Source organism: Mauremys mutica, chromosome 14, assembly GCF_020497125.1.
Source record: "Mauremys mutica isolate MM-2020 ecotype Southern chromosome 14, ASM2049712v1, whole genome shotgun sequence".
In the NCBI taxonomy this organism is placed as follows: Eukaryota; Metazoa; Chordata; order Testudines; family Geoemydidae; genus Mauremys; species Mauremys mutica.
This window is the reverse complement of record NC_059085.1, coordinates 12220083-12246696: the sequence shown is the minus strand read 5'-3', so window position 1 is coordinate 12246696 and position 26614 is coordinate 12220083. Positions and strand designations below refer to the sequence as shown.

Here is a 26614-nt window from a genome sequence, read left to right as displayed (position 1 = left end):
CAGTGCTACTAAATGCCACTGAATTATTTTTAGGCGCAGATTCCAAGAGCTCTGTTTTCTGAGAGCTCTTAAAAGCCTCCTCGAGCCAATCAACTCTGTGATTTGTTCACATTTGCACGATGATGTGAAGACAAGAATAGATCACCACATGATGAGTGCAGAGGGCAATATGGTAAAGGTGGCAACTCCACCACTGGCTGCTGGCCTGTGTCTATTCCTCATTAAAGCAACACACTCAGCCTGAGACTGACGTTCTGAGTAGTGCAAGGCAAAAGGTTTTGTGCAAAATAAAATAAAATGCAAATTTGGGTCAACCACTATCCCCCACCCCTTCCCCCGGTGTTTCAGACCTGCACCCAAACCAAATACTCAGTTATTTGCACAGTAATAGTCCTGAGTCCCATTCATCCTAATTTTTAAGAAGGATTGGGAAAATGGCGGTGCAGATTCCGAAACCAAAGGTCGTGCTACACTCCTGCAGGATGCGCTTACCTCCCTGCCTGAGCCGCTTCAAAGCAATTGCCTTCAGCTCAGACAGAATCTGGTAGAGTCTGTCATGTGCAGACACATTAAAGCATGTTATTCAGTGGAAACTCACTAATGAGCACAAGGCTGTCGTGGAGCAAATGAATGTCACTGTCAGACAGTTGGTTGCTAGGGGACTTTATTCTTAGAGGCAGAGTAGGATGTGGCTATTATCCTTACATTAGCAAGGGGCTGAACTGGGAAGCAGAACACAGGAAGAGAGGAGAAAGGGGGAGAACTGGGAGGGCGCAGCATGGAGCGGAACTGGGGAAGACTGAAAGGGGAGCGTCTGTAATGCTGGAGTGGAGGCCTCGGCTAGAGAGCAGACCGAGGTGGGCGGGGTGTCTAGAAAGCAGGGGTCTCTGGGAAGGGTGCAGTACTGCAGGTCTGAGGTGGGGAGCCAAGCGCAGTGAAGAGACGGAAAAGCAGAATTCAAACATTGCTGCAGCACTGGTGCAAGCTGGGAACCAGCTGGTAGGAGACTAGAAAGCAGGGGAATTCTTGCCCAGCTGCAGCCAGAGCATGGGCGGAGAGGCTAAAGAAGGGTGACTCTCCTAATGCAGGTCAAACCTAGAAAGCAGAGCAAAGCCGATTAAAGCACGGAACCTACAGTAAAGTCAGGGACAGCACTGTAGAACAGGTCTGATCAGACCCCTGAGCCTGTGATGTATTTATCTCTCTACTCTCCCCTTCCGTCTCTCCATTGCATTTCATCGCTATCAAATATGGTGAGACTCACAATATGATGATGAGAGCTGGCACTGGGCTAGGATAAAACAGATCTGGACCCTGCACATGGATTTGCACAGACTCCCTGAGTGGCTTTGGACAAGCTATTTAGTCTGTGTCTCAGATCCCCCTCTGTACATTGGGGGCTATTAATACTTCCCGACCTCCTCTTGTGAGGATACATACGTTAATGTCTATGGGGTGCACTGAAGGCTGCAATAGAAAAGGCAAACAAAAGTGACCTTTGGCCCCTGTGTAGGTAGGCAGAGTAAGGTCTATGGGAGCTACTCTAGCAGCGTCACTGTTAATCTGCATTTCAGGAGAGGATCCCAATCCCCAGTGATCAGCCGAGACATTCATGCCAAGGTCGGGGTTTGCCTCTGGGAGCCCTGGGCCCAGCAATAATCATTTCACACATTAATTGATTTAATAGCTCTGATGATCCCCAACTAAACCCCACTTTTCTTTGTTATTTATCAAGGTCTAGACTTGATCCAATTATTCAGCCTATTCGGATCGCTGCCTTACCATTCTTGTTTGGTAAAGAGTGCAAGCCTGGGCTTTTCCCACGCCTTAATGCAGCACATTATTTGCCCCAGTGGGACATTCCCTCCTCACCCTACCATACAATGTTGCTGCGGATTCCAAATCCTTTGCCTCGCTTTAGGTAGCAGAGAGGTTTGAGTCAGATTAAAAGAACAAATTCCTTACTGTAGCCTTGAGAGAGCCAGAACTGGCACGCTAGAGCTGCCTGGCTGCTACACAACTATATTATGCATCTCAGTGCAACGGCCGCTTGTTTGCCTCAAGTTTGTTCTCAGATGCAGAGCACTTTCTCACGAGGATTTTGTGCCCCAGAACAACACCTGCATGATTTCTTCGGTGCTTCCTCACCAGCTTCCTTGCATCAGAGGGTAGCCATGTTAGTCTGGTTCTGTAAAAGCAGCAAAGAATCCTGTGGCTCCTTATAGACTAACAGACGTTTTGTAACATGAGCTTTCGTGGGTGAATACCCACTTCTTCTTGCATCCGAAGAAGTGGGTATTCACCCACGAAAGCTCATGCTACAAAACGTCTGTTAGTCTATAAGGTGCCACAGGATTCTTTTCTGCTTTTACAGCTTCCTTGCAACTCACATGGTATCTGTGACAATATGGCAAAGGTCCCTTCAGCAGCACAGGGGAGGCGTGATTTCAGACATATGTGGAATTTTATGTTCCACTGGTAGAGTATATGCAGCTGCATAGGGTTGTGGGCATTTGCTGGGCCCAGCTGGTGCCAGACATCCAGAGTCCATGGTGGGATGCATTTGGGCATGCCTGGTTTTGTACATTCAGTGGGACAGAAGGGATGTGTTTGTAGGGTACACCTTGCACTGCACGTTCAATGGCATACCAACCACTCTGTGTTTGGTGGCATAAGGGATGTATATCTGGGAATCCCGGCACGCCGTGCTCAGCAGCACAGGATTTTGTGTTCGGGCTCAGTTTGTGCAATGCATATGGTGGCCCATGTGCACATAACAAGTCAGAACAAGTGTATGGAACTCTTACTTTCCTTCAGGTTAGCAAACCTTCTGAAGATTTTACACCCAACCACTTGGTGTCCTGGTGTTTCCAAATATCAGGGTTCACATCCTAAGGGGGCGTAAATCAGCGTAGTTCCACTGAAGTCAATGGAACTGGGGTTGGTGATGTACAACAGCTGAGGATCTGGCCCTAGATTTCTATTGGGAGTTGGGTGCATAAAGGATCCTCCCACTCTCACCCCATCTGTTGGAAAGATGACAAGAATTCAAGGAGTAGTGGGGATAGGTGGGCTGAAGACAGGATCCCATTAGGTGAGAGTTCTCTTGTGCCTTGTTATTTGGTTGCTACTCTGCAAGTGCAAAACACATCACGGCTGTGTTAGCATTCTATCAGCGCCATCACAGACCGCAGCTGAAATTCCAGGTCTATGGTGGAATAAGTGAATTTCCCACAAAAACAAAAAAAATCGAGTTAAGACGATAAGACTCACACTGGGATTGTCGAAAAACCCACAAACTTTCAGCCACAATACCTTCTCCAAATAAGCTCCCTGGATCCTCAACATTACTTTAAACCGGAGATCCAAGCCCACACAGCTTGTTTTGCCAGCAACGGTCAGAATGTGTTGTGATGAATGGTTCAGAGAGAACAGATTGGTCCTGCAGCCCCTTCTCCACCCCCAGTTAAGGCTGGAATTTTAGGCTGAACTGTCTTTGTTCTCTTGGTTGAGCAAAAATATAAATAAATAAATACATGGAAAAGAAACAAGGCACAAACCGCTCCATGGGTTGAAGCCAATGAAATGTCAGCTTTTCGTTGTTCAGTCTGAATTTCCCTCTTGCTGATGATTTAAGTCACTAGTAGCATTTCTTTAACCCCTTCGCTGCTGGCTTCTTTTGTCGCTCCTGTGCAATGTGGTGGTTTCGCTTGGAAGGGCTGGAAATATACATGCTCCAAAATCACATGCCTGGTAGATAAGGCAGCCCCATGTGATCAGTGTCGCTTTGGGATTCTAATTGCTCTTTTTAAAGTGTAGGTCAGCACCCCCCCTCTGTAAGCTTGCTCTCTGGACCCGAGCATTTTGCAAGTTAAGATACTTTGGAGCAGGGGTCGGCCACCTTTCAGAAGTGGTGTGCCGAGTCTTCATTTATTCACTCTAATTTAAGGTTTTGCGTGCCAGTAATACATTTTAATGTTTTTAGACAGTCTCTTTCTATAAGTCTATAATATATAACTAAACTATTGTTGTATGTAAAGTAAATAAGGTTTTTAAAATGTTTAAGAAACTTCATTTAAAATTAAATTAAAATGCAGAGCCCCCGGACTGGTGGCCAGGACCCGGGCAGTGTGAGTGCCACTGAAAATCAGCTTGTGTGCCGCCTTTGGCACACGTGCCATAGGTTGCCTACCCCTGATTTAGAGCAACATTTACCAAATTTTGAAACCTGACTCCCCTCTTCTGGAAACCGAAATCAATTGCAAGCCCATCCTCCCACTTCAACCCCTTCGTATGTTGTAAAAGACCTAGTCATCTTATCATGGAATCCAGATAAAAAACATTGTTCAAGCAAAGTTAAGATTGACAGTAGAGCTGAGCAAATAATTGTTTTTTCAGTTTGATGCCCAATCACATGATTTGACATTTCTGAGGGGAAAAAATGGATTTTTTTTGTTTGTTTTCCTTCTTCGTTTGTATTTTGTTTTGTTTTGGTTGAAAGTATTTGCCAAATTCAACCCGAATTCGTGAATAGCTTCAGTGCCCCCCCAAAGTGTGTTTTCAGCTAATTGTTCACCAGAAATATTTCCCTCCGCTCTAATTGAGCGCACATATCGACAACTTCAGGGGAAAAATCCTCAAAGGATCATTGTCCTTTGTAAAAAACAACTATCTAAGAAGACAGAAAATAAGCTAAAGTTAAACTTATGAGACACCCCAATATTTTAAAGTATACAAATTCACAGTGAAGGTGCTCAAACTACCTTCAGGCTGCTCACGTGATGACACCCTAAAGAAATCAGAAGCTCATATTATCTTGTCCATGCATAACAAAGAGTTTCATCTCATCATACAAATTCTAGAATGCCTTACTCCTCATCATACAGAGGTTCTGCCAGCTTCAGTCTTGACAGTCATAGACAGCCAACAGGAAAAAACACCTGAAGCCTCATGCACTCTCGGCTTCTGCTGATGTTTTCAGAGAGAGACGCAAGCAAGTTGAGCTATTAACTGGCCATTTTCAAGCACAAATGCAGACTTGTGCACAGAGTTACAGTAATTGCATACATAAATTGTGTGCACACATTTATATGCATTTCCAGGCTCCTGATGTCTTGAAAAGAGGCCTATAAAGTAAAATTATTGCAACATTTCCACAGGAATCTTGTCTGTTTTAACTGCTTTCAAGAGCCCCCTAACTGTATAGTATAATGTTTACTCGGTGGAATAAATGCACAATTTCGGCGGATTATTTAGCATATTATTTCTGATGAGCCGAAAGTGTAGCAGCAACTCCTCCAGAGATGCCATACTGTGCTCTGCTATGGCTTTCTGTGAGGCTTTTCAGCTTGCACCTCCTGCTAGACTGACAGCTTTGCGGAGCCAGTTCTCTGTTCAGCAGCATTTAGGGGGTTAAGTAGCACATAATCTGCCACTTTGACACCATTAATTACACCCACTTAAAAACCCAGGGAGTGAATTCAGGACAGGTTTAAATCTCCTTGGGGACTGAGAACATGATCCTGCCGTCCAGCCCAGAACAAGTGACTTCAAGTCAATACCATTTCTGATCTGGTGACCTGTGTGTTTTGAATTGTTAGTCTCAGACCAGTTCCTAGTAGACAGGTGTCTACATCACATAGCTCACCATTACAAATGGCACCAGTTAGTCCCCTTGTGAGCAGTCCCCACCAAGAGGCTGAGGAGAAGATGGGTTTTGGAGATCAACTATCTCCCTCCTAGGTCAGACATCTAGAGATGGCCCCCGAGGTTACGGGACATGGGTGTGGAATTCTGGGGAATGTTTGCAGCCATCCTGCACCTGATCTACAGATAGCTAGGTGACTTCTGTCCAGGGGTGGCTCCAGGCCCCAACACGCCAAGCGCGTGCTTGGGGCGGCAAGCCACTGGGGGGCGCTCTGCCAGTCGCCACAAGGGCGGCAGGCAGGCTGCCTTTGGTGGCATGCCTGTGGAGGGTCCGCTGGACCTGCAGCTTCGGCAGACCTCCCACAGGACCAGCAGACCCTCTGCAGGCAAGCCGCCGAAGGCAGCCTGCCTGCCGTGATTGGGGCAGCAAAATGCCTAGAGCCGCCCCTGCTTCTGTCCCCAGGGCCGTGGGTCCAGCACTGTCCAGCTGCACAAAATTCACTTTAAAAAAGAATAAATATGATAAGTAAGCAAAGCAGAATAGGGACTTTGTTCCTGCAAACCCACTTCCCAGACCACCTCCGACATCAATGGGATTTGTCATTTCTTTTACTTCTGAGTGTGCAAGAAGGTAAATAAGGCTCAGCCAGCATGCGTTTAGTCAGGCGGCTGTGACTGTCATGGGAGGTTTAAGAACAGCTGCTTAAAACGATTGGTAGTAAATAGAAAATGTGATAAAGAGATAGACCCATGTGACCTATTTATCTTACATGTTCCTTGGGGGTTTCTCTGAGTTCACATTGCCTGGTGAAGTGTAGCATGCACCTAAATACCTCTCAAGTCTATTTTCTGGCACTCATCACAGAACAGGATGAAAATGGCCTCTACATCAGTCACCTAAGACCCCCAGTGCCACCTGGCAGGATCAGTCAGTAGTGGAGAGGGGCTACTGCAGAGTGCAAGGCAGGCTGCTGGGGCTCAGGCAAGGAATACTGATGTGGTTTAGTGCTAAATGTGTCCCAAGTCATCCACAAACCCGGGGCTCCAAACTTGTGTGTATGTAGGAGTGTCTGAAATCTGGGGGCCCTCCGAGCACCAGGTTTGCATCAACTGATCCATTCAGTTCTCTTAATCCTCTACTACCAGTAGACTAGTGTTGCCACGTGAGAGTGCCAAAGCCTTTGCTTTTACACCGCTGCATCAGCCTGAGTTATCAGGCCATCCCTTTCCATCAGCTTGACAGGAACCTGCCTCAATCCATGCTTAGCACTAGCCAAGGTGTTTCCATCTCAAAACCCTGCCACCACCATTCATACTGTCATTGGTCCCCCAGTTGGAATTCTCAACAGCGGCACTACAGACTGGGTTACCATGGAGACCGCCCTTGGAGGTGGTCACTGGAGATCAAAATAAAAGCACATCGGCAGGGCAGCATGGGAGAAGCTGCCCTGCCCAAGGCCAACATTATAGTTGCTAACCTTAACTTCTCATCTGCTTAGTAATGCAAGGCCATTTGGTCACTCTGCCACAGGTGCCCAGGCTGCGTCTTTGCTGGGCCTAGATAAAGGACTTCAGATTCCAGCGTTAATCAACCCAATCTTCAGCACTAAAGACACTACAAATTTTGATAAAAGAGAGAGATTCCAGCAGCCCTCCAGTCTCCGGCAGATGTATCTCTCCCATACACACCTCGGCAGCAACTAGAAAGGGGAGTTGCAAGACCCGCCCAGTTGGCTGCACGGTCAATATTATGATGGGCGGGGGGAAAAGGAGGGATGAGACTTTTAAAGGTCCAGATTGTGGCCAACGCCCATGCAGCCTTTCTCCCCCTTGGTCCTTCCACACAAGGGCCCTCCACAAGCTTGCTACCCAACCAAAAGATGAAGCAATGGTCCTCCTCCCCCACCAAACAGCAGAGCTGGGTGGCCTCACAAGGAATTGTGCGCTGTAGGCTCCCACTGGGGCACTGCAGCTCTGACACTTCCACAGCTAAGCCCAGAGAGAGTGCTAATAGCCCCATAATGAAACAATGGATAAAAAACAAATCAGCAACCCCCAACCTCAACAGCTAGCCATCCCACCTGGGGCTCCTGAGGGCACCTCTTAGCTAGGACAAGCAAGGGCCCACCTCATATGTGCAGCCAGTAAAGCAGAGAGTATAAAAATATGCCAGGAACTGACACCCAGTATTTGATTTTCAGTATGCTGCACTGCATCCTCTGAGGACGTAGGGTATGTTGGGCTCCTCCTCTGCTCTGAGGAAGCTTGCAGCTTGTTGCCATAACAACGGAACCATGACTGTATGCGTGCATGATGACAATCCCCCAGCAAGAACGTTATCCCTGTTCTGCAGCAGGCCTGTTGTGACAATGCCTCCTGCCCTGCCTCACAGCTCAGTCATTCTGCACCTAGGACTGAATGCCCAAGTGCTCAGCTGCCTGGCTTTGAAAGCCTCTCCGAGCAGACATAGAAGCAGCTTAAGATAAAGAGAAAATCAAGTTGATTTCCATGAAAACTGCAGCAACTTTCCTGACAATGGGTTAGATCCTAATCGTAGATGTACCAGTGAAAATATAGATTAAACACCCTGGTTTCTGGGAGCAGAATCTCATCCAAGAATTCTTAAGGCACTTCTACTTGTTTGTGTATTCAGGGACCCTCCTCTCATCATAGTCTCAGGGTTCATAGGCCTATGCGCCAACCGTGTGTGTTTGTGTGTGTGCACCTGCTAAGCACATTATTCCATCCAAGTATTTTTATTTTTTTTGCACTGAAAATAAATACTTCAATGGTGTAAATAAATAAAACATCAGTGCCGCCTCTCCCGTCCCACCTGAGAACCCCATCAATGCCAAATTTGGGTATACACCTTGTCCCCGCTCACTCTTGGCTACCTCTCCATCTTCTTAGGTATTTATAATGCTCCTATCATGGCACTAATGAGGCCCCAAAATATGGAAAGAGTGCAATACAATCTCAGGAAGGCTTCTGCTCTCTAGCGCTAGCTGAGCTGCTCTTCAGGAATTCTTAGGGGAGGGTGGTGACCCCTTTTTCTTACTCTTTAGTTTTCAACCTACTTTACCTTCCAGCTTCTTCTGGCCCTTATCCCTAGTAAGTTCTAGGTTGTTCTTCAGCCCATAAACTATTGTTGTATGTAAAGTAAATAAGGTTTTTAAAATGTTTAAGAAGATTCATTTAAAATTAAATTAAAACGCCGAGCCCCCCCCCCCCCCCGGATCGGTGGCCAGGACCCGGGCAGTGTGAGTGCCACTGAAAATCAGCTTGTGTGCCGCCTTCGGCACGCATGCCATAGGTTGCCTACCCCTGCTCTTAGCAATAACAAATGAGTGTGTGCCATCTTTCCTCACAACCAACACCACATCCATGTGTGAAAGCTAAGCCAACACAATCAGCCGTACAACAACAAACTAGCATGTGCAGGAAGCAATATTACAGGAATAAACCATTCTGCCATATCCCACATTTTAACATGAGCATCATTCCTGTGACTCGAGATTTTTTTTTCCTTTGCAGCAAGAGCCAAAGTCTCTTTATTTTGTAGGAAACTTCGATTAGACATGGGTGATCTTTCCATCAGCTGGTGCTGTTCCACCAAATCTGTAAAACTCTTCCGTGTCTGTAATTACTGCGTGGCTTGTGTTTAAATGTACTGTTGCTGATCTACAGAATTCAAGAAAACCCTCAGAACTGCCTCATCCTGTAACATCTCTGAGAGGAAATTCTCTAGCAGATAAGTTTCTTTAGGAATGGAGGCCTACCAGAATGACATAGTAAATGATACCTGTCAATCAACGCCATGCCCCTACAAGGGGTTAATTGGCTCAAAGTACTCTTAGGCAGCTACACAGGAACCAGCCTTCTGCAGCACAGACTCAGGAGTCAGGCCAGGTGAAGTGAAGTGGAGGCCAGGGTCAAGTCTTTCAGATATATTTGAATGGCCACAGAAGGCTAACGTTGCTCCTTCAGCTTCCAGGCCACTCTGCAGTTGATCACACTGTGTGATAGAAAAATGTGACATAGGCATGGGCATCATTTTCATGAGGTGTCTAACAGAGTTGGGCTGCTCCAGTGATAGTCTGTCTTGTGCAGGAACGAATGAGCTATTTCAGCTAGAATAACAGCAGACCGAGATCTTCACCCACTAAATAGTCAACCCAAATGTTTTTTGGAGGTATTGAAAAGTTTGGATCGTTTTCTTCTCCCCCATTACTTTTATTTGTACATCTCGTCTCACTGCTGGGTTCTGAGCTGGACTGAAACCAAAATGCTGAAATACCATGAGAAGACTCACTGCCAAGTATTTCTGGCTGGTTTGCATGAAATTTCTAGCACAGGTTTGCAGACCCAAGAGATCCAGATGCATCTGGGATAACTGACACATTTTGGTGCTTATCAGAGCCTTCTGAGGTTTGCCCATCACTAGTTTTGGGTTATGCCAGCCATGTGATAAGATGTTGGAATGGAACAGAGCTGTGAAATTAGCTTATTTCGTCACACACGGTATCTATGATGGACGCGTAATGTGAGTAGCAAATGGAAATCCCAGCTGTTAGTTAATTGGTCAGGTTACCTACTGTACAGGGAAAGGAAAGAATTGGACACTTGGTAGCATGGCCCCAATAGCAGCAGCTCGTCTTTCTAAATGACAAGATGAATGACTGCATGAAACAGGGGCCTATCTCATGCCAGTTTCAGGTAGGCATAGAAACCCATGTCTGACAATTGTCCTCCCATCAAACCCTAGGATTCCCGTATTTGATTGACACTAGAGCTCAGATCTCCTTAACTAAAGTTTTCATTCCCATGCCAGTTAAAGCTAAACCACTCCACTGGATCTGATCTTTTGAAATGCCGTCTCTGCCATGGATGATCTGATATTTTTTTTAAAATGGGCAAGAATTGTTTTGCTTAGGTGTGAAGAAACTAAGGTTGCTACCCAACAGTACCCAAGAGTTTAAAAACAAAAAGCAGAGGTCCCATGTCCTTATTCAGACCCTGGGACCTCTCACCCAGCCAGTGAGGGGCCAAAAGGTTTAACCCAGCAGGACTAGTTGCACCTATGATCGCACCTGCTTGCTTTCCAGAGTTGGAGAAGGTTGCCTGGGGACAAAGAAAATGAGCTGGAGTAGGGATTTCACTTGGCTAGGTCTGTTGATAGTGAGCCTTTGTAACTCATCAGACTTCATCATCAAGCAGACTGCATTTTCTACAGCAAGATGGATTTGTTTATTTCTCTCCTGTATCTGGGTTGAAGTGGCTTCTCTTACTGTAATGGCAATGCTATAATGCCATGTGGATGAATCGGCTGCCTCAAGCTCCCATGCCAGACCCTCGTCCTGGAGCACAGAGGAATGCTTTCTACGATTAAAGTTTTGGTTTTATTAATCAGAACAGGCTTTTATTATATCAAAGTCCCTGCCAATTTATTTATTTTTAAACTTTCTCTGGCAGTGTGGAAACCCACCAGCTCCAAGGGTTAGCAGGCTTTTAACAGCAGAAATTGAAGCATATGTATGAGAGAGAGAGAGAATCCCGCCCCCGACACACCCCATCTTAAAAAATAATATGAGACACACTGTGCTGAGCCTCACAGCACAGAGCTGGTCCTGACTCCAGCTCTGCTGTTTTCGTCTTGAGCTGATCCCAAGACAGGGAGACCTAGTCAGCTTCATCCAGGAAGATTCACGGGTCTAACGGCTAGAAATCAGCCGTTGCCAACTTCCTCCCATTTAGCAAAAAAAGATCAGGTAGAACTGGAGAACACCCTGACATGAAAATGGCGTTGTTAACAAAATGAGGCAGCTCTGCGGTCTATGTGCAGAACCCCTGTGGGAAAAGGAAGTCAGTTGAGTCATTGTCAGTCATCAATCAAAAGCAGGACGCAATTCTTCCATAGTCCAGTTTTGTTCTGTGCCCAGTAGCTTACAAAAGATGAGGCCAGTACTGAACTGCAAGTCTCCAGTATGTTTCATTTGGGAACTTTTAGAGAGCCCCACCCATCATCTACTATTACAACTGCTATTTATTATTTGGTAAGCCTGGTCATTGTAGCTGTATCCTGCGGCCAGCAGCTCTGCTCTACACAGTGATTTTTGTCAGTTGGGCTTTACCAGTAACATCACTGGTGATATGCAAACTTTTAAAAAGAATTGTGCCACTGCAGGCTCTCCTCCCTAGGTCTCCCCGCTGACGGTTGCTCCAGTCGGGTGATGGCTACCTCTTCTCCCTCCGGTCTAGTCACGCTTAGTCCCACCCCTTCCAGGGTAACAGAAAGTCCAACAGAAACAAATGTCCAGCCTGCCACTTGTGATTCAGGACCCAGTGGTCTGTACATCCTTCTCTCAGGGGCTTCATCCCAGCTTACCAGTGGCTGGTAGGGGAACCCAAGCCTAACCTCTGCACTGGGTTCCCTAGGATAGGCAGTCAAGGTTCACCCCCAACGGACCCCTTACTGCCACCTCCTGGGACTTCTTCCTTCCAAACCTTCCCCCAATCCTGCTAGAGTCCTCTTGTTCCCTACACGTCTCTTCACTCCCTTCTTCCAGGAGAGTGACCGCAAAGTTTCTCCCAGCAGCCCCCTTCCATTCCAAATATACTCTGTTTGTAGCACCACCCGGCCCATCCTCAACTGAGTGTCATCAGGAATTAGCCGTGGCCCACTCCAGGTGCGACCCAGTGGTTAATTAGCTTCTCCCCACAAACAGTAGCCAGCCTGTCAAGTGGAGCTGTCATGCTGCCTGTATTTTTGGTTCTGTAAGTGGGCTTTGGGGGCAGGGGACAGCGTTATGATTATTACACTTTGATCGCACCAGAATATGATCTGTTCGGCTGCAAAATGGGGGTTTATAGCTGCAGCAGCAGAAGGATGATGAAATGCAGGTGCTGCAGAGAGAGCCTGTATTTAAAAAAAATCAATGTAATTACATGAAAAGAGAAAATGAGGGGGAGCGGAGGGGATGAGTGAAAACAGCAGATTGGTTGTCTAATTTCCATAAGTGCATTCTCAAAACCTCCTTCCTCTGAGCTGGAATCAGAAGGCACCTCATTGGTGCTCCTGCCCTTCTATTTTTTAATCTATAGTCTTTTTTTTCCTGTCCATTATGAGAACTCATTGTTAGATATGTGAAGAACAATATTCAAGATCCTCTAGAATTAAAGGGTGAAATGGGATGGGAGCATGTATGGGTGTGGTTCCTATGCTCAGAAATGGATTTCTAACAGGGCATAGGGTGATTGTGTGCATAGGTTTCCAGGGTTTCATATGCAATGATTAATGTTACACTGTGGTTGTGTGTGTTTGATGACTGACTGCAGATATGGTATTATATGGCTGGGTCAGGAATCATATGTATGATAGCATGTGTGTTTCCTATGCTCCAGAATGATTGGAAAAGAATATAGTAGCATGTGTGTGTTTTTTCCTGTTCTCCGGAATGATTACTGGGGGAAGGTGTGACAGATGTGGTAAAGGGTGTGTGTCTGAGAGAGAGCGGGGCGAGGAGGAGAGAGAAGGGGAGGAGATGCTGTAGTATCACAGTATGTGTCTGCCTGATATCAAACCGTCCCAAATAACTGTATTGAGAGTTGTTTCATGCCTGCTGGAGGCATTACCCACAGTCGGCGTTTTGGTGTGATGGTTGTTTTTTGTTTGCCTGGAAGGTATTACTAGAGGCTACTGTGCTTGTGCAGAGCAGCTACCAATGCTCTTTCAATCAAGGGCCTTTTGTTTATTGCTTAATTTCAGGGATATCAAATAAGGACTATTGTTAATTACACATCAGGGTATTTGTCCATTGATCAAAGAAAACAAGAAGTTAGTATCCAGGCTTGAATCATGTGGAAAAAAATTATCACTATTAAAAAGTCAACATTTTCCATTAGTTATCACACAGTAATAACTGAGATAATCACAGATGAACTCTCTACTTAAAATAGAAAATAGCTGTGGTAACTGTTAGCTAAACACTTTTTTTTTAATGCCAGCAAATTAGGCTACAGGGTACAGTACATATGGCCCTTTGGTCATAGAGATCATACACATCTTAATCCGCTTGTGGGCTGCTGAAAGATCACTTTAGAAATCTCACTTCATTTTCATTAATGTCAGCAGTTGCAAGTATGAATTCCTATGAGCTGTACTGAAAAATGTTCCTCCTTGACAATAGACCTAACCGATTCTGCAGAGCCAGCTGCCTGTGCTATATGTTGACCCAAGGTAGCTGTTGATTGGGGTTTTAACGAAGTCACTTAAACTCAGGAAGAAATCTGCCCATGGTCTAGTATCACCCAATGTAATGCATTGGGGAGGTTTTAAGTATTCCTATGATCAGGGGCGGCTCTATGTTTTTTGCCACCCCAAGCGCGGCAGGCAGGCGGCTTTCGGCGGCGTGCCTGCGGGAGGTCCGCCAATGCCGCACCATCGGCGTCCCTGCCGCTGCATTGCCGCCGAAGCCGCGGGTCCAGCGGACCTCCCGCAGGCGCACCGCCAAAAGCCACCTGCCTGTCGCCCTCACAGCGACTGGCAGGCTACCCCCCGCGGCTTGCCGCCCCAGGCATGCACTTGCTGCGCTGGTGCCTGGAGCCGCCCCTGCCTATGATGCATCCAACACTGGCCATTGCAAGACAGGATGCCATTGGTCTGTTTCTTATGGTAATTCCTATATGGCAAAGTCATCATTAGCTGTAGTATTGGTGGACTGGTATTATGTGCTGTTGCAGAAAGTTAAAGAAGTGACAAGAGGCTTTACCTGTGTTCTCCACAGAGTGCTTTTGGTAAATCTGGATTATTCTAAGCATTACAGTGTAAAGACATTCAAGACTGACCACTCTTTACCTTTTCGCATCAGCTGTTCAACCTGTTTCTCTGACTGTACCTCAGGAAATTATGTTCTTTGTGGACTTTACTTTTAGCAGCATAATATATTTGGGTTTTGCTGCCTAAAGCCTCATAAACTGAATGACTCAGGAATCAGCAATCTGCTGCAAAACAAAGCCTTTAAGATAGAAGATGCATTCAGTAAATGAGCCATTCAACTCCAGAGTATAAATGCCAGAGGCTTACTCACGTATCCTAAAACTCTATCCTTTCTGCAGCTTTTTTGTTAATTCCTGCGTGCCCAGAGCAATGCAGCCTGCAAACAAGCTCTGGTTTGCCTCTTACGATGTGGTTGCACTCCAGTTTACACACCCTGTTGCCCGAGTTAAGCAAAACAGGCCCAATTTCCAATGCCGTTATGACGTGGAGTCATATGGTCACCGAACATCCTCCAAAGCCTCATTAAATGGATGTTGGCATCCTATGGGGTTGTGTCATCAAGACTATTGGCTGTGACAACTATCTACCACAATATTTTGGCCTTTGGGTTACAGTTCTTAGTGTTTCTCAGGATCGCTGTACACTGGCTGACCTTCGTAGGGATTTCTCCCCATCCTCACTAAAGTGGAACTTCACTCCCTGTTTCTCAGCAGGGCTTCTTACCATAGAAGCATTAACAATGTAAGTTCTATAAGAAGGGAAGATTTTGCCTCCATTTACCGTTTACAGCATCTACAGTGCACCGTAGTCCCATCACAATAGCATTCAATAAGTGTGTGTGTGTCCCGTAACACAATAATGACCCTTGTGGAAGGCTTTAATTAATGTGTGTAATTAGGATCTGCTATTCTTTGAAGCTTTAAAGACCTCAGGCAGGGGGGAACTGAACTAAGCTAAAAATGTTAAAACAGGCCATCCAACGGAGACCACTTCCCGTTCCTACAGCTCTGTATTAGTGTGACACCCATGTGCTCATGCGCTCCTACCACGAAGCTTGATAAGATTGAAATGCAATGTTTTGTCAATCCCCAATGCACTCAGTTCAATTGCAAGAAGTTCAGTTGAAAGGATTCTGCTCCAGATGCAGGAAATTCCAAGCCCCAGCAGCCAACCGAGCCACCAATATTGTATAAAGAATGAGGTTGAAAATGAACACTGAAAATATTGTGGCTTCATATAAAGTGAGGGTCCTCCCTCATTGAGAATAACAGAAATATACAGGCACCAGAGACAGGGAATGAAAATAATTTAAGACATGGAAAGACGTATGAGGAATGCTTGAAAAGATTGGGCTTCTTTAATTTAGAGACGAGACAAATAGGACGAGGTATACAAAAGAATGAATGGTGTAGAGAAGGTATGTCAGGCACATTTATGAAACTTCTCCCTACACAAGAACAAGGGGGCATTCAACGAGAGGGAATGGCAAGACATTCAAAAGTGATTAAGGGGCATACCACTTACACAATACAAAATTGGTTTGTGGCACTCACTGCCACAAGACAGAGAGCCCAAGGGCTTAGTAAGACAGACAAAAAGGATGTGAATGCATAATGAGAACACGCACAGGTACAGTGGATGAGAATTTTTAAAAGCTAGGGCTATAAGCTTTGATGGTTCAGGGCATAAGCTAACCATTAATTAATGGAGATTGGGAGGAACTTCCCTTATGTGGGAGACATAATTATCCACTGTGTGGGCAGACTGGAAGTTCTTCTTGAAGCTACTGCTACTGGACATTGTCCAAGACAGGATAGGGGACTAGACGGACCATGGGTCTATTCTTTTATGTCAATTCCTATGTTGCTACGCCCTCTACATGCTGGCTGGCTATCTGACTTCCTGGCAATTTGCAGCATGCTGAGGTTGCAATTTGTGGGCTGGATCTCAGCATATTCCTTTTCTTAGCCTGTTCTTTTGATATCTCTTCTTCTTTCACTTCCTGGATTTGGAGAGTGATCCCCCAGGGGAAAGAACAAATTGTAATAACTATCAGGAAACATGCTAAGGTGAAGAGAACTGAGCAGTTTGCAGGAAACAAAGATAAATGCATGTAAATGAGTCTTCAGTGTGCAACGCAGAACAAAATATCCAGGGAGATGTCCCTCATCCCCACTCTTACACCCCGGCTTTCTATAGCTTTTTTTCATGAGGGCATAGACCAGCAGGTGTATACGAGCAACTTAATTTACTGCAAAGCTGGCTATGGGTGGATACGCTAATGTAGAGAAATTCACTTCTTCAGACAGCCATCTCTTAAATAATACAAGCTGACAACCAGTTGTGAATAGAACATGAGTGATTATGTCTGCAGCCATCAGAGCGAGGAATCTTATTACAAGGATGTGCTGATACAGCCCCCATTCATACATCCAGGGCCCATCACAAGTCTATTAAGGGAGCATCTATCACAAAAGCATTATGTTTTTAAATGCTTGACAAAGGGCACAGTAGAAATAATTCTACTTAGACCTTGCAATTTCCTTGGGTGACGTCATTCTTGTGATTCTTCACAGAAAATGAAGAATGAAAACATTCAGTGGCAAACATATAAGATGAGAAGAGCAAATTTAGCAACGGGTTTGTTTTTCAGTTTGGAGGATGGCTTGTTTTTTCCAGTGTAGTGGAATGTACCGTAACAGTAGGGTACTGAATGGAGCCCAAGGTCTTTCCGTTCAAGAGCCCTTTGGTCAAAAAGAAACTCAGGACACAAATAAAAATTAGTTGGTAGGTTTTATCCTGTTCTCTGATTTGTTTCACATCACAAAACCACCACACAATCAGACACCACTTCAGCATGATTTACACGCACCCACGAATTCATCTTGGCTCTATTTCAAAGATGCAGAAGGGAGTTACATGGACAAATCCCATCAAATTTTAATGGGCATTTCAATGGGTACCTAATTCCCTTAAGCTCTTTGAAAATCCCAGCCCTTATCTATTTATCTAGGTACTTATATGGCCACCATCACCAAAGTCTGAACACTTTCCAGTTACTAAGAAACTGACAAAGTAAAATGCTGTCCCAACTGAAGTCAATGGGGATTTCGGTGGGGCCAGGGTTTCAGCCCTAATCTCTTTTTCCCTTCCCTATAGAAGAAATAGCTGGATCTTCAGTTTTCTTTGTTTATTGGTGTGAAGAGAGGCGCATGGCTGGAAGAGAGGTGTTTCAAGTCCAGTTACGAGTGCATGAGTAGAGTTGCATGGTAGCTCAGCATTGCAATACCAGGGAGTGTTGCAAATATGGCTTCAGGTACTTTAGCACAGCCATGTGAGGTGCCTACAGCTGGAACAGCAGGAGGTGTTGTGGGTCAGGGTTGAAGCATATTAGACTATATGAGAACCCAGAATTAACCAGCCAAAGATGTTACAGGTCAGACTTGAGGTGCGGCAGCAGAGCTGCGTGGGGAAGCTCACGTACTATCACATCAGTGCTATGAGTCCTCCTCTTCCATGAGCGCCCAACCCACTCACAAAATCTTCAACTTAAAACATGGTACATTCAGCACAAATTGAGGGAGACGCTCAAACCAGACTCTGTGTGCATCCAAATGTGGAGGGCTCAGACTTGAACTTCCTTCCACCCAGGAGTAAATTCATATTCCTTCTGGGTGGCATGATCCTTTCCTTACACAATCTTGCACCATTTCTCTTCCCATCTCGGGCATTTTCTGCTAATTCCACTAGGGCCCTTTCTTCATGCATACATGTAACCCACATCAACTTCAATAGGAGTTACAGTGGGTGCAACCTGGACAATGGAAAAGATCTCATCGTACAGTACAGCTGAGTGCTGAAAACACTTATTAAATGTTAATCTAAACTAAATTCACCTTATTTCTATATGCTACATTTGATCGGGCTGAATTATTTTAAACCTTACAACCTGTGTTTGGGTGAGTAAATGGATCATGGGTATATGCAGCTCAGGAAACCAATGATCGATGGATATTTTCACCTGAAAGGGATGTTGATTTAATACAAAAAAAATAAACCTGTGTGCCTCAGGCTTGAGTGTTGGGCCAGGCTATACGATGAAGGCTTGTAATGCCCGGGAATCAGGAGGGTAAAAGGGAAGTCCCGATCAGTGGTCAGAGTTCATGCAAGGGGTTCAATCGCCAGGAGATCCAATCCAAGGGGAAGGTACAGCAAGGTGGGGTCAGGGAGCGTGGCAGGGTTAGAGAAGGTGGCCGGCCCAGGTCAAACGAGGTGAGAAGCCAGTAAGGCAGGTTCAGGTGGGTCTGAGTAGCAACAAGCAGGCAATGACTCATTGCTCAAACAAAGCCAGAAGGGAAGCAGGACGTGCATCTATAGTCACCAGCCAATCAGGGTCAAGACCATGTGGCCAGCCAGGAAGCAGGCTGTGGAGCCCTGGAAGATGGCCCACCCAAGGCTGAATTCCCTGGGACTCTCGTGTGTTGGTGTGGCACGATGGCCAAGGCTATTTCCCCAACACCCAGTGGGCCTTGGTTTGAGACAAGGACGACAAACATTCTAAGCCCAGAATTGGGTACAGTTTTCTAAAGCAGTGTGATGGGGTGGACTAGGCCCAAAGACCCCCTTCCGGAGGCCTCAGGGTTCTGCCACAGCCATCCCAGGGAAGGAGCAGTGGAGAGGTCCTCCAAGCAGGCTAGAGTGGCTGCAGGGGAAGCAGCCAATCAGGGCCTGGGAGGGCCATATAAAAGGAGTTGCAGAGCAGCCCAGTAGTTAGTTGCTGCTTGGAGCAGGAGGAGAAAGGACTGTAGGTCTGGTTGCCTGGAAGAGCAGCAGGGCTAGAGTTTGCTAGCAGGAACCGGGGGAGCATTGAGGGAGCACCTGGGTGGTTGCTAGGACTGAGTATGGACTGAGCCTGGGGAGGGCTGCAGGAAGATAATGTCTCCAGGGAGGAAGCCTTGGGGATGCAGCCCCATACCAGTGCCGGACTACTTAAAGACCAAAGCCCGTGGAGGGCTAGAGAGAGACACTAACAGAGGAGTACTGAGATAGGCCCTGGTGGACCATATATCCCAGAAGGGGGTTGTGCTGATTAACATGCAGACAGTGGGACTCGGCCAGAGCACTGTATGTCTGACAAACTCGCCTGACAACCATCGAAAGGGGTCGCCAGAACTAAAGAACACAGACACATCCAACCAGAAGGGGGCACTTGAGAGGTGGGTGCCAACCCTGTTACAAGCACCTAAATGACTTAGGATCCTAAATCCAATTGTCAAAAGTGGGCTCATAATGACTTGAGCACTTTTCAGCATTGTAACCTTGACAATCATCTCGTCTGACCTTCTTCGTTATTTTTGCTCTGCTTACACCACCACCGTGTATTCTGTTTGGGTTTTATTTTACTTATGGCTTAAGGATTAGAGCAGGACACTTGGGCTCTGGAGACCTAGGTTCAATGCCAATCTCTGCCACTGCCCCACTATGCAACCTTGGCCAAGTTACTTACGCCTGATCCAAAGCCCATTGACATTAATAGGAGTTTTTTCACTGCTTTCAATGGGCTTTGATTCAGGCCTCACTGTGCCTAGACTTCAGTGGGGATAACGACTAGAACTGGTCCCCAAAAAAAAAATCCATCAAGTTTTTTCAACTAGCCCAAATAATAAAGTGGACACGATAAAAATCTTTCCAACTGCTGATTGCAAGTAATTTCCACTACCGCAGTATTTGCACTGCTACAGATGGCAGATAAAGGGAATACCACCAATACCTCAGAAATGATGGGTAGGCAAAAATGTGAAATTGTAAAAAGTTTAATGGCAACCACTGTACCTATCTCCTTACCTCAAAGAGAACATTTTGCACACGTTGAGCAGGTTCTTAAATGAAATAACTCTGCAAGGCCAATTCAGAGTCAGTAATTTCTCCCTCAGAAAAGCCAACCGATTTGCTTCCAGCCTTCTTATTTCTAGGCAGTGTTGCACACAATTCTTTTTCACTAGATGAACATATGTCAGGCTCAGTCCTGTAAGCTTGTGCCCAATTTGAAGCACATGAGTAGCTTCATTGATTTTAAATGGATTACTCAGGTGGGATGCATGCGCTTAAGTGCTTTGCTGGTGGATTGGACCCGGGTTGTGCAGCCCCTAGCAGGATCCAGCACTTAGTGAATGGTATTTAGACACATGCCGTGTAAAATGAAGCCACCGGCAGTGACATGAGACAAAATTTTCAAACTTTGGTGTTGAAATTAAGCACTTAAATAAAAGGTATTTGAAAATCTGGAATTTAATTCCCTGGTCTAAGTCTTAGGCTTCTGTATATGCTCTTTGTGCCTTTTCTTTTCCCACTTTCTCCTATCATTATATCGTTATTATTTATATTCCAGGAGTACCCACAATGGGCTAGTGCAGGGGTCGGCAACCTTTCAGAAGTGCTGTGCCGAGCCTTCATTTAGTCACTCTAATTTAAGATTTCGCGTGCCAGTCATACATTTTAACCTCTTTAGAAGGTCTCTTTCTAGAAGTCTATAATATAGAACTAAACTATTGTTGTATGTAAAGTAAATAAGGTTTTTAAAATGTTTAAGAAGCTTCATTTAAAATTAAATTAAAATGCAGAGCCCCCCGGACCAGTGGCCAGGACCCAGGCAGTGTGAGTGCCACTGAAAATCAGCTCGCGTGCCGCCCTCGGCACCCGTGCCATAGGTTGCCTACCTATGGGTTAGGGGCTGTAAAGATACAGGAGAGGACATTAGCAATGAGCTTACAATTTGAAAAAAAATTAGCATTATAAGAAAATACATCAGTATTCTACAGTAATGGACCAAAACACTGCAGTGTCTGAGAGCTTCACTATAGTCTTCTGGACCATCATTTGAAAATGCTGTGGAGTTTTAGAAAAAAGCTATTTGGAAGCTCTTTAGGGCATTTTTGTTGTGTGTGTAGAGTGCCAAGCAGAGTGAGATCCTGATCACCACTAGATGCTACTGCAGTACAAATAGAAAATAACAAAAATACATATTTCACAGATTGGAATCCCTTTATCAAGAATCATATCAAGCAGAACCTGATCATTTCATTTCCTGCTTCCGGGTTAGTGTGAGATCTAATACTTGAGCCAGTGGGTTTAGGCTTTTTTCAAGAGAGGATTTTTTTCCTTAACCAAAGTACAAACAGCACAGAAAAATGAGATTGACAACAATTAATATGTGTTTCTTACTCTCCTGTGATTTTTTTCCTGTTACAGCTACCTAGACAGCTTAGATCGAATCGGAGCTCCAGACTACCAGCCAACAGAGCAGGATATACTTCGAACCAGGGTCAAAACAACCGGCATTGTAGAAACCCATTTCACATTCAAAAACCTCCACTTCAGGTAAGTCTGATGTGAATCCACTGTTGTATTTTCAGGCAGTTCAAATATCAGCATTGTATGACTGCAACCATATTACCTTGGGCAAAACCTCTCCCACAGTATGCTTGTCTCACTAGCTGCTATCCTCGACCCCAGAGGTGGCTGCGTTTCTGTGGGTACTAGCATATGGTATGTAAAATGGTTTGTAACGGAGGCAGAGTACACTCACCACACACATACCCACTCATGGCTGGGCATGGCATGGCATGGCAGGTCTGTCCTCTGTAGCATCCCCGTCTCACAGCTGCTCCAGTCCTGGGGTGGGAGGGTGACCCATCCTTGTGACTCAGCCCTCACACCTGCTCATGCTTCAGTTCCCACCTTTTCAGGGTAATATAAAGTCCAACAAAAAATGTCTGGTCCCTCCATCCAGTCTGCTGCCCTCAATTTTGGGCCCAGTGGTCCATACATCTTGTCTTTGGGCTTTTTGTAATCCATATCCCCTTCCCGGGGGCTGGTAAGGGAACCCAGTCCTACTCACTACACTGGGTTCCAGTCCAGGAATCTGGGACAGGCAGTCAAGGTTCCTGCCAACAGAGTCCTTACTGCCACCTCCCTGGGCTTCTTCCTGCCAAGCCTTCTCCTGGGCTCTCCTCACCCTGCAAGAGCCTTCTGGTTCCCTCAAAGTCTCGTCACACCATATCCCCAGGACAGGGACAGCAGAGTTTCTTCCTTCAGCCTCTTTCTGTTCCAAACTTCCTCTGTGTATAATGCCACCCAACCCTTCCCCAGCTGGGGTTCATCAGTAACTAGCCCTGGCCCACCCTCCAGGTGCAACCAGGTGGGTTAATTGGCCTCTGCAGCCCACATTAATCCTTTCATCACCTGCGTGGGGTAGGCACTAGGGCACTACTTGCCTTGGTTTAGAAAAAAAATTCCCTGATGAGCAGGTTGTTCTACATTTGCCCATTATGGGGTTCCTTGCCTCTTCCTCTGAACCCTCTAGTACTTGCCTGGGTTGGAGACGTGACACAAGAATAAACAGACTCTTCTCCAGTCCGGAATGGCATATGGTAAAAACATTCGGCCATTTGTTGTCTACATGGGATAGTCACACTGATGCTCCTAGACTTTGCCAGTAATTCTACTCTCGAGTGCAGGGCAGACAGAGGTTTCTAAGAGACATATATACACACACACACACACACACACACACACACACAAGAAGACTGGGAGTTCGGCCTCTTAAACCCACCGAACACTTAAGATACATGCAGATTGCTAGGGCTCTCTGGAAAGCAAGAGCTATCCTCAGAAAGGCACCTTGCCCATGCACTGCCAACAAATCCCACACAGCATCCAAGTCCCTGGACAATCTTCAGGAGCTTATGCTGTCATGGGTTCCCCTAACCACCACTACCTGCAGAATTCCGCTTTGGAGAGAGAGGGGTTCCAAACCTCAGAGAAGGAAGAAGTGACAGTCGCTGCAGACTCTGTTGCCCTGTGCTAGGAGCCCTCCAGGGATGAGTACTTAGAAATACAAAAGGGATTACTAATATTTTCCCTTTGTTAATAAAGAATAAATGAAGAGACGTCCCTGTTTCATGCACAGGCTGTTCGATGTGGGAGGTCAGAGGTCAGAACGTAAGAAATGGATCCACTGCTTTGAGGACGTCACAGCGATCATTTTTTGTGTCGCGCTGAGTGGTTACGATCAGGTGCTCCATGAAGACGAAACCACGGTGAGTGTTTACGGGGCGACACAGGCCCCAACACTTCATCGCTGGCCTATTGCATAGCCTGCCGTTGCTCAGGGATCAACTCACACTCTTATTGGCTTGTACCAAATCAATGGACTTGTTAATCACACGTCTTCCCTTGATTCTGAAAGGGTGTGCAGATCCTTTCTTCCCCCAGCCCTTGGAAATTAAGTCTTCCATTGCCCAGGGTGGAGTTAACCCAGGTAACAGTTTCTTTCTCTGATTACGTTATAGTGTTTTCTTTTCTCTCAAGTTGATCAGTGCAAAATGCCATGGGACATAAAGAGGATCCTGAACCCAGAGAGTAGAGTGATAAGCAGTGACTAGGTGCTTTTGAAAACAAATGTAAGGAACTCAGTAAGCAGCACTTGGAACATCCAGATACACAAAGGTGTAGCAACACCACAAATTCCTCAGGTGGATTCAAGCTATCGGGGTAACCTGCTTCTAAATGCAAAAGAAATTCATTTTCCCGAGTGAAACGGGAACTGTTCAACTCTGGTGGAATTTGTTTTATGGGGGATGGGATTATCTCCCATAACTTCCCACTGTGATACTAGCCCTGAAATACTGCATGGAAATTGAAAATAAGGGAAATTGGGATACACTAGCGGCTGGATGATTGTGTGGCAGTCCCATTAATCTGAATGTGTTAGATGTCTGGGCATATAAAGGGTGAGAGAATAGTCACTAGCACTTTTCACGAGCTATACGGCATGCAGTAAGAAAGATACTTGTGCATTTGGAAAGATGGAATGTCAATAACAGAAAAGGCAAGAAATTGTAGGAGTAATCAGGTATTGTCTTGCCCAGCATTGAAGAACCAAAAGTCAGAGCTTCCTAAATGCTTTGTGCATGCCCAATGTGCAACAAAGCAACGGAGATGCTATTGTCACCAGTTTCTGTAGGCGGCTCTAACGTTTATTTCTTTTCCTGTTTGTAAAGGATCAGAAGTTAGGATGGATAACACGGTAGGGAAGGACTCAAAAAGAGTTTGTAACTTGCAGTCAATAATGTATTAACGAAGAGACTTTTTGGGCACTGATATATTACATCTTCTAGGTCAGATTCATGAACTCTGGTGAAGAGTTCACCTGCTTGTTGAAATCCTGCATTGCATGAGTTTAGGTTACATTGACACCAGAATTTAGTCTATTAAGAGCCTCATATCCCCATCCCCCTAGATCTGCAGATTCGGATTGAGATTCTGAATCACCCTACCACACCACACTCCTCCAGAAAACATTTAGGATGCACATTTATAATATCTGTATTAACTAAGAACCCTTCCTATACATGTGTTTTCCGCTTCCTATGTATCTGTCCCAGTATCACAGCTATTGGCTAGAATTTTCAAGGCTCTAAGGGAGTTAGGTGAAAGTCAATGGGAATTGGGCACCTAACTTTCTTAAAGCGCTTTGAAAATCCTGCCCCTCAACTCTGTGGTCAATTTTCTGTAATAACATTAGTGTCAGCTGCTAGGTAGATCTAAAATAATAGGGTGCAGCAACTCTGTTCTGTGTGTGTTTGTGAACCACATGTCTCCATAGCTCCCAAGAGGCACTCACCCACTGAGAAGGTGATGCCCCTTCTAGAACGGGAAATCTGCCAGTCACATGATGTGGAGGAGCATATGCAGGTTAGGAAGGACTCAGTTAGCAAAAATGCCTAGGGTCTGAGGTACAAAGGTGCCAATTCCCTCCAGTTGTCGGATGTCAGCTGGAGTTGTGGATGCTCGGGACTTCTGTAAATCAGGTCGATGTTGTCTCTTGTTAGGCACCAGAAAACTGAAGCTCCTAGAAGTAGTGACCACTCTTAGTGCTTTGGCCTTAACCTTGGGTTTATAAAATGAGGATAAAATTGATTTACAGGAGCGTTGTGAGGCTATGTTACTTCATGTTTGTTGCTCCCCACACCACCCATGCTGACAGACACATCAGTGACCTCTCTAACAGAGAACAGAAATACAATGATGATTCTCCATTGGAGCCTTACTAGTGTTGTATTAGGTCTTTAAGTCAGACTATGTTTTCTGAACCCCCAATGTAGGCAGGAACAGCAGCTTCTGTAACCCCAAATGCACCACACTCTCTTTGTTAAGAATATTAGTTTTGGATTAATTTGAGGTGCTGTTCTGGGATTTTTTTTTCTATGTAAATTTCATTTCACAATTCACTCCCTAGTACTCTGGGCAACAGGAAAAAAGAGACAGATTCTGATCATTTGAGTGGACAGTTGTCAGTGCTCATTAAAGAAACAAGGTGGGTGACCCAGCTTCTGCTGGTGAAAGAGACCGGCTTTCGAGCTTCTACACAACTCGTCTTCGGGTCTTGGCAACCCTGCAAACAAACTACAACAACATTGCAAACAAAGGGCAAATTAAATGCAGATGATGCTCTTGTTTAGCCTAAATAAACAGCTCCTGTTGAGTTCAAACACAAATAGTGAAATAAGAAAATAACACATTCAGTATCCTCGGCCCTGCTACTTCCGTAACTCAGATCTCCCATGCAAATGGCGTGCTGAAAATACAGCATCTACTGACAGTTGGGCCTCAGTCAATTTCACCCCTACCATTCTGTCAGGAACAATTTCACCTACAACTTTACTCACCACAATCTCCTTCCTTAAAGTATAGTTCAGCTTTAAAACTAACTGGATTGTGTTCTTCCTTGCACATCATCTATAGAAACCCTTACTAAGTTCCAGTCACTTAAACCTGTGCAAAACCATTGAAGGCACTGAGATTGCACAGATGTCACTAAGGGCAAAATCTTTATTACTGGTGAGGATACATGAGAAAGAAAGAACCCAGCTCATGTGTGAGGTCTTAAAACACGTTAGCAAAGATGGCACTTGGAAAAAACATTTCTTCCTTGTAAACTGAGCATATCATTGACAATAATCATAAGAACTCGCTATGCCATTTTATACTTTTCTGAATAAAACTGTACTTTCTGTGGACAAAATTATAGTTATAATACAAACAGTCTCTAATGAAGATCCTAGATTTCTATCACTGGGCTCAAATTGGCAACCAGGCGTTTAAAGCAGCAGCCCCTTGAGGTCGCTTTGT

The 26614-nt window shown here is 45.4% G+C and overlaps 1 protein-coding gene and 1 long non-coding RNA gene across 4 annotated transcripts in view; one reads left to right on the top strand and one right to left on the bottom strand.

Annotated features, from left to right (window-relative positions):
* The window catches only part of GNAO1 (G protein subunit alpha o1), a 310405-nt gene that overhangs the window by 230495 nt on the left and 53296 nt on the right, over positions 1–26614 (top strand). For all 3 annotated transcript variants that reach the window (XM_044987312.1, XM_044987311.1, XM_044987310.1), the window contains exons 5-6: positions 21671–21799; positions 23391–23520. In XM_044987312.1, coding sequence (XP_044843247.1) covers positions 21671–21799; positions 23391–23520 — 259 coding nt within the window. The remainder of the gene's footprint in view (positions 1–21670; positions 21800–23390; positions 23521–26614) is intronic.
* LOC123349334 lies at positions 811–4841 on the bottom strand. Its single transcript, XR_006573465.1, has 3 exons — positions 4764–4841; positions 3561–3719; positions 811–1095 (listed from the first exon to the last, which is right to left on the bottom strand). It is a non-coding gene; the product is annotated as an uncharacterized LOC123349334 (long non-coding RNA).